The 7,672-nt window shown below is 32.7% G+C and overlaps 1 protein-coding gene across 2 annotated transcripts; it reads right to left on the bottom strand.

Annotated features, from left to right (window-relative positions):
• Window positions 1-392: 392 nt before the first annotated feature.
• LOC122763080 (progestin and adipoQ receptor family member 3-like) lies at window positions 393-7,668 on the bottom strand. 2 transcript variants are annotated; one of them, XM_044018189.1, is made up of 5 exons: window positions 7,529-7,668; window positions 4,263-4,504; window positions 3,216-3,378; window positions 2,560-2,715; window positions 393-1,512 (listed from the first exon to the last, which is right to left on the bottom strand). In XM_044018189.1, exons 2-5 carry the CDS (start codon window positions 4,457-4,459, stop codon window positions 1,432-1,434), a joined length of 597 nt encoding a protein of 198 aa, XP_043874124.1. In that variant the 5' UTR covers window positions 4,460-4,504; window positions 7,529-7,668; the 3' UTR covers window positions 393-1,431. The 2 variants fall into 2 exon arrangements, with proteins under 2 accessions (XP_043874124.1, XP_043874123.1); XM_044018188.1 differs by having other exon boundaries at window positions 394-1,512; window positions 4,263-4,507.
• Between the last annotated feature and the right edge of the window lie 4 nt (window positions 7,669-7,672).

Here is a 7,672-nt window from a genome sequence, read left to right as displayed (position 1 = left end):
CAGAAAGTAGAAAATATTCACATTTAAGAAGCTGAAAAATGACAGAAAGTAGAAAATATTCACATTTAAGAAGCTGAAAAATGACAGAAAGTAGAAAATATTCACATTTAAGAAGCTGAAAAATGACAGAAAGTAGAAAATATTTACATTTAAGAAGCTGAAAAATGACAGATTAAATAACTCATTAATTATGAAAATAATCATGTTTCAGCTCTAAATTGATCAAAATAGACTCATTTATTTCCAACTCTCTTAATAGATATTTAAAAAGAATTCCAAATAAAAATGTAATACTAACATTGAGGCATTAATTGTTCTGAGCTAAATTAATCCTGTTAATTCTGTTAATCCTGCAACACAAACACTGTGACGACATGTAGAATTGAAATATTTAAACTTTTTAAAGCAAAAAAAAAAAAGGATCATGATTACATAGTTTAGTTTCTTACCATTTTGAAGATTACTTTACATTCAGATTAAATAAAAGTCTCTTCTTTTAGTTTCATAAATTTTAATAATGTAAAGATTCTGTTTCAGTTGCTTTTGTGCTCAAACGTCAAACGTGATTCTGAATAAATCAGGTTTCATGAATCTCATGTAAAAAGTAAACTATTGTTATTTATTGTTGTTAAAGTAAAAGAGTGTTTATCACAGTCCAGAGAGAGTGGGGACGTAAAGTCTTTCTGTGTAAAGTGTTAAAGTCTGGACGGCCTCGTCTCCGTCCCTTCTGTCCGTCTGTGTGGATCCAGGCCTCGGTCCAGTCACACGTCCTCATGTGTTGAGTCCTGCTGAATTTCACAGTGAATAAATTTGCACCAGAAGAAACGAGGCAGAAAAACGAGGCCTTGCGTCGAGCGACGGCAGCCAAATTTCTCCCAGAGAAAAGAAGCCGAGCACAGAACAGACACCGTGTTCTTTCCTCCACAGACACGGAGCGTCTCAGAGACCCACTTTGCTTTTTCTAAATATAAAAAGCAGTTTTCTCCTTGGGGACTTGGCGTCCCGCAGGAGAGCACCAACCAGCAGTGGAGCCCCAGTCTTGGCACGGACACGGGCCTTCGCACCGAGACGCGGCGCAGACTCGCGAGCGTCATATGGTCGGGAACAGGAGTGACGGACGGCGCCGTGAACGCGGCCATCTGGTTTGAGCTGGAGCAGATTTCTGCTGCGTTCTGGGGCAAAATAACCCGGCGCTTCCAATATGCGGGGGAAAGCGAGCAGCGAGGAGCGCGGCCAAGTTTAAAAAAACAGAAAAGAAGAAACAGGGTGGTGGGCGGCTGGAATGAGGAACTGAAACTGGCTTGTGTCATCGGAGGCTGGATTCCAAACGACGAGCGCAGAGAAGGTGTCGTGTCGCTTATTCACCAGGAACAATGAGTCACTCGCTGAGCCAGACGGTGGCGCCGCTTCAGCTTTAATCAATTACTCAAGTTACTGCTGCTGCTGCTGCTGCTGCTGATGATGATGATGATGATGATGATGATGAAGAAGAGTCTCCAGAGACAACGACGTCTTTACAGCAACAAGCATCAAACACAGAAACTCTTTGTTTTTCACACGTGTTAAAAAGGAGAATAATAATGAAAGCAACAATGAAAACGTTGCATTTATGTAGAATTAATGAGTATAAAACACTGATCAATAAATAATAGAATAAATAAATGACAGCCTTTGCAGCTTTTATCTGAATTGTTTTTCATTACTATTTTGGTTTGGAAGTGAGTAATATAATTTAAATTCAACACAAAAATGTATGCCATTATATTAAAATATATATTAAATTAAGTCATTTATGGATGTCTTATAGTTATATTAAATTATGATTAAACAATATAAATCATTTCCTCAATCACCAGAGAAACAAGCATTTGAGTGATTTACAGGAATCAGTGACTGCAATGAAGAAAAGGTTATTAATCCATGACTGAATTAATCACTTTAGTTTCTTTGATTTTCCAGCTTCTTAAACATGAAGATTTTTCTTTTCTTTGCGTCATAAAAACAAAGAAATCATTGAAACGTTTGAGATCGTCATCAAACCACTAATTAATAAATGGATCTTTAAATCAAGTATTAGTTATTTGCAGCTCCTCTAGAATCATTTTCTTTTGATTCTTTTGTCATTTATAAATGAACTCAGATTTTTGTAAATAAATAAATAAATCAAGCAGCTTTTTGACAATTTGCTAAATAAATACATTTCTATTCTTATATTAAAAGCATCAAATACATAAATCACTGACTTCTCTGTCTAAACATTAACACAAACTGACGATTACATGAAAAATATATTCTTGAGATTTAGAAAACAAAAACTAAATCAATAAAATCTCATAACTAATCTCTTTATTTTAATCTTTTTTAACCGTTACATGACATTTGCATGTTGTTTAAATTCATCTTTTCATATTGAATATGGAATTAATTCAGATTATTGTTTTAAATAATAATTTTAATTATTCATTTAAAATCCACGTCATGTTTTGAGACTAAAACAGGAAGTGACAAACATCTGCCTCAGTGTAACCATGGCAACGGGAAACACGTCAATGAACTCACGTTGTTGCAGTAGAAGGTGTAGAAGAGTCCGGGGACGTAACAACCCAGGATTCCGACGGACACGCCAGCGCAGTCCAGCGCCATCCAGCGGCGAGCAGTTTTCTCTGAGCGGTGACAGCAGAAGACGTGATAACACGCGGAACACAGGAGACACACCTGAGACACCAGAGACATGAGACAGGAGAGACACCAGAGACACAGTTTATAAACTCACACCAAACCTCAGAGAGAAAATCAGTGATTTTAGCTGCAGGGACACAGGAGCTGCTGGTGTGGGAGAGTGAGTGCTTTACAGACTTCTGTCTCACAGTGAGATAAAGACGCGAACGTATCGTAGACTTGAACTGACGTAGATTTTATGACGCAAGTCTTTCGTTAAGTGAATAAAAATCTGCTTTTTTTTCCTTGTGTCTCTGTTGGCAGCCATTTTGTTTTAAAGGAGACCCAGCTTCTGTGTCTCAGGTTGGTCTTCACATGTTTCTGAGCCTCAGACTTTTACTCCAGTGTCTCAGTATCCATGGTTTTCTCACAGTTTCACTCACACAACTGAACAGACCACTTGATCCATGTCATGTGACAGAGAAGCTGAAGCAGCGGCTCAGTTCTTCAAACAGTGATGTATTAACATGTGAGTGAACTCATGTAAAGTCATGTACCTGGAAACAGAAGAGTCCGATGGAGTAGATGACGTAATCTTCTCTGGAGGCGCCGAGTGCCGGCAGCACGGACGCCATGTTGTAGACGCCGAGACAGAAGAAGAGCAGGAAACCGAGCAAATGACTCCAGATATTCACTGTCTCATTGGACAGAATGAAGAGGCTGAGGAGTTTAAAACAACAGTCACATCAGACACTAACCTCATTTATATCATCAATCAGTAATCAGACTCCATCAAAAACATATTTAAATGTAGTTTATAATCAGATGTTTATTTATTACAAACAACACAAGTCAAAAGTTGATTTTAAATTTGATATGATGTGAATATCTTCTATATTTCCACATGATGTAATTAATTATACATTTACACTGACCAATATTAACAGCATGAGCTCTCCGATTATGTGGTTTATGAATATTTCTCTGTGTGATTTCATTCTTTTTTAAATGTCTTTGTTCTATTTTTTTAAATTAAAAAAGCTCAGCTAAATAAATATGCTTACATTTCTTAAATGAAAAGCATCATATAAATGACTAATTCACTTCTGGATCTAAACATTACTGTGTTGTAAATGTTTCTGTAATGATTTAAAGAGAAAACAAAACATATACATTTATACTGTCTATATATATATATATATATATATATATATATATACACATATATATATATATACACATATATGCATATATATATATATATATATATATATATATATATATATATATATATATATATATAAACATATTAAATCCGACTGATTTACGATTTGGAAAAGTGAAGTTAGTCAGGTTGTAATTGTTGTGTTAAAATGTGCAGATGATGTGATTTTACACTGTACTCTGTACATTTTATGTATACTTGACTTCTGTGGTGTAAATAAAGGTTATATAAAATAAAAATGAAATGATTTTGCTCTTTTTGTTTGGTCTGAAATAAAGAAACACTGAGCTGAGTTTTATATAAATCCATTATTCAATAACAAACGCTGATTAAAACAATGACGACACTGAGCATTTGGATAAAGAAAGATAATAAAAACCTGCTGATGCAGAGTCTGGAGGGCAGGTAGGCTCTGTATCCGTCTGTGATGTAAGGGTTTTCTCTGAGAAACACAGGGATCTGCTCATACGTGTACAGTCTGATGCCTCGAGGTGCCAGAACAGGCCAGTACTGATAACCAGCTCCCAGCTCCATGTAGTGAGACGTCTGCGCCTTTTTCTGCACCTTCTGAGGCATGACTGCGTCTGAGGGCTGAGGAGTCCACTTCACTGTGACCTGGAGCTGCTGAGAAACCACGGCACAGAAAAATCACTAGAACACGAGTGACTGAACAGCAGAGAGAGATTTAACTGACCACGGTGACCAACACAGATACAAATAAATGTATTAACTGAGAATATTTGTGTCACAATTAGGGCTGTAATTATCTTTTATTTTATTTTATAATTAATAAAAAATTTGGTCCATAAAATGTCAGAAAATGTGTAAAAATATTGATCAGTGTTTGTCAAATGTGCAAATGATGACGTTTTCAAACGTCTTGTTTTTGTCCACAAACCAAAATGATTAAGTTTGAATCATTTCTTCATCGTTTTATGGAGCAAAGTAACTATATATACACATTAGATATAAATATTCAAATTTAAGAAGCTGAAAAATCACAGAAAGTAGAAAATATTCACATTTAAGCTGAAAAATCACAGAAAGTAGAAAATATTCACATTTAAGCTGAAAAATCACAGAAAGTAGAAAATATTCACATTTAAGCTGAAAAATCACAGAAAAAGAAAAATATTCACATTTAAGATGAAAAAATCACAGAAAGTAGAAAATATTCACATTTAAGATGAAAATCACAGAAAGAAGAAAATATTCACATTTAAGCTGAAAAATCACAGAAAGTAGAAAATATTCACATTTAAGCTGAAAAATCACAGAAAGTAGAAAATATTCACATTTAAGCTGAAAAATCACAGAAAAATATTCTGACATATTCACATTTAAGCTGAAAAATCACAGAAAAAATCACAGCTGAAAATCATTATTCACATTTAAGCTGAAAAATCACAGAAAGAAGAAAATATTCACATTTAAGATGAAAAATCACAGAAAGTAGAAAATATTCACATTTAAGCTGAAAAATCACAGAAAGAAGAAAATATTCACATTTAAGATGAAAAATCACAGAAAGTAAGTAGAAGCCACTTAAACTCAAAATAGTTGATGATTAATCTAATAACCTTTGCAGCCCTATTCACAATTATCCTGACAGAGTAATGTTATTCTGTCAGTTCACAAACTTGATTTAGTATGTTTTTTATCAGCTTTTCAGAAAATGTGAATACAAAATTCAGCAAAAACAGATTAAATAATTTAACCAAAAACGTGATTATAAGTCATATCACGAAAAACCGGTTAATAAGAATGTTCCACTGGAAAAACAAGAATCTTGATGAAATCATTTAAAATAACGAGGTTTAGTACGATGTACTAAACGTTCCAGAACCTCGTAGCGCTTCAAAATAAATCACTCGGACTGTACGTTGGTGAGACGTGGTCATGTGAAATATTAACAGTTCTCTGTACGCGCAATTATCATGAAAACAGAAATTCACCAAGATGAACTGAGTGAATGTTTTGATCACATAATAATATTCTGACGCAAGAATAGGAGTTAAAGAAAAAGCTTTTCATATTAAAGATTGAGATCTAAATATGAGTTTATATACAGGTCTAAATATGAGTTTATATACAGGTCTAAATATGAGTTTATATACAGATCTAAATGTGAGTTTATATTCAGATCTAAATGTGAGTTTATATAATGAGTTATATTCTGATAAATAGTGATCTAAATATGAGTTTTACAGGTCTAAATATGAGTTTATATACAGATCTAAATATGAGTTTATATACAGGTCTAAATATGAGTTTATATACAGATCTAAATATGAGTTTATATACAGATCTAAATATGAGTTTATATACAGATCTAAATATGAGTTTATATTCAGATCTAAATATGAGTTTATATACAGATCTAAATATGAGTTTATATACAGATCTAAATATGAGTTTATATACAGATCTAAATATGAGTTTATATTCAGATCTAAATATGAGTTTATATTCAGATCTAAATATGAGTTTATATACAGATCTAAATATGAGTTTATATACAGATCTCAATATGGGTTTATATACAGGTCTAAATATGAGTTTATATACAGGTCTAAATATGAGTTTATATACAGATCTAAATATGAGTTTATATACAGATCTAAATATGAGTTTATATACAGATCTAAATATGAGTTTATATACAGATCTAAATATGAGTTTATATACAGATCTAAATATGAGTTTATATACAGATCTAAATATGAGTTTATATACAGATCTAAATATGAGTTTATATACAGATCTAAATATGAGTTTATATTCAGATCTAAATATGAGTTTATATACAGATCTAAATATGAGTTTATATACAGATCTAAATATGAGTTTATATACAGATCTAAATATGAGTTCATATACAGATCTAAATATGAGTTTATATACAGATCTAAATATGAGTTTATATACAGATCTAAATATGAGTTTATATTCAGATCTAAATATGAGTTTATATACAGATCTAAATATGAGTTTATATACAGATCTAAATATGAGTTTATATACAGATCTAAATATGAGTTTATATTCAGATCTAAATATGAGTTTATATACAGATCTAAATATGAGTTTATATACAGATCTAAATATGAGTTTATATACAGATCTAAATATGAGTTTATACACAGATCTAAATATGAGTTTATACACAGATCTAAATATGAGTTATATACAGATCTAAACTCCAGTAAAAGGCTAATTTTTAGACATATTAAAGATATTTAATCAATCCTAGCGCATAAACTTTATTGAAACAGTTAACGACACAACTGAAAACTATTAATATCACAAGAAATACTTTCTAGCTATTTAGCTTATTTCACTCTTCCACTGTTCATGAGGGGGAGCTGTCGAGCATCAAATCACAACAGAGAGATTTTGTTTGACAAGACGAGATTCATTTGTCACGTCCTTTAATCCGATTAAACCTACAGACCGACATGAACTCTGGAAAATGGCGAGTCTTGTCTGGTTGTTTTAGGATTAACAAACAATGTTAATCCTAAAACAAGAGAATTTTCAAAGAGGTTTGGTCACAGAAGTCTGACTGAACAGGCTAACTGTGCTAACTGCTAACACAGCGCTTCGTTTTCCATAGAAAATAAACAAAACTAAATAATAACTCACCTTTTAGTGAAGTGAATTATACGTTCGTTTCATGCTGTGCTTTATAATTATGTGTGCGCTTTTAAAAGTATTTGATAATATTGATTGAAACACAACGCGAGGTTTTTCTAAGTTTGTGCTACATATTGTTCCAAATCACCGCTG

The sequence above is a fragment of the Solea senegalensis genome, unplaced genomic scaffold, assembly GCF_019176455.1.
Source record: "Solea senegalensis isolate Sse05_10M unplaced genomic scaffold, IFAPA_SoseM_1 scf7180000016449, whole genome shotgun sequence".
Classification (NCBI taxonomy): domain Eukaryota; kingdom Metazoa; phylum Chordata; class Actinopteri; order Pleuronectiformes; family Soleidae; genus Solea; species Solea senegalensis.
The sequence above is the reverse complement of the archived record's forward strand: the minus strand, read 5'-3'. Positions and strand labels throughout refer to the sequence as shown.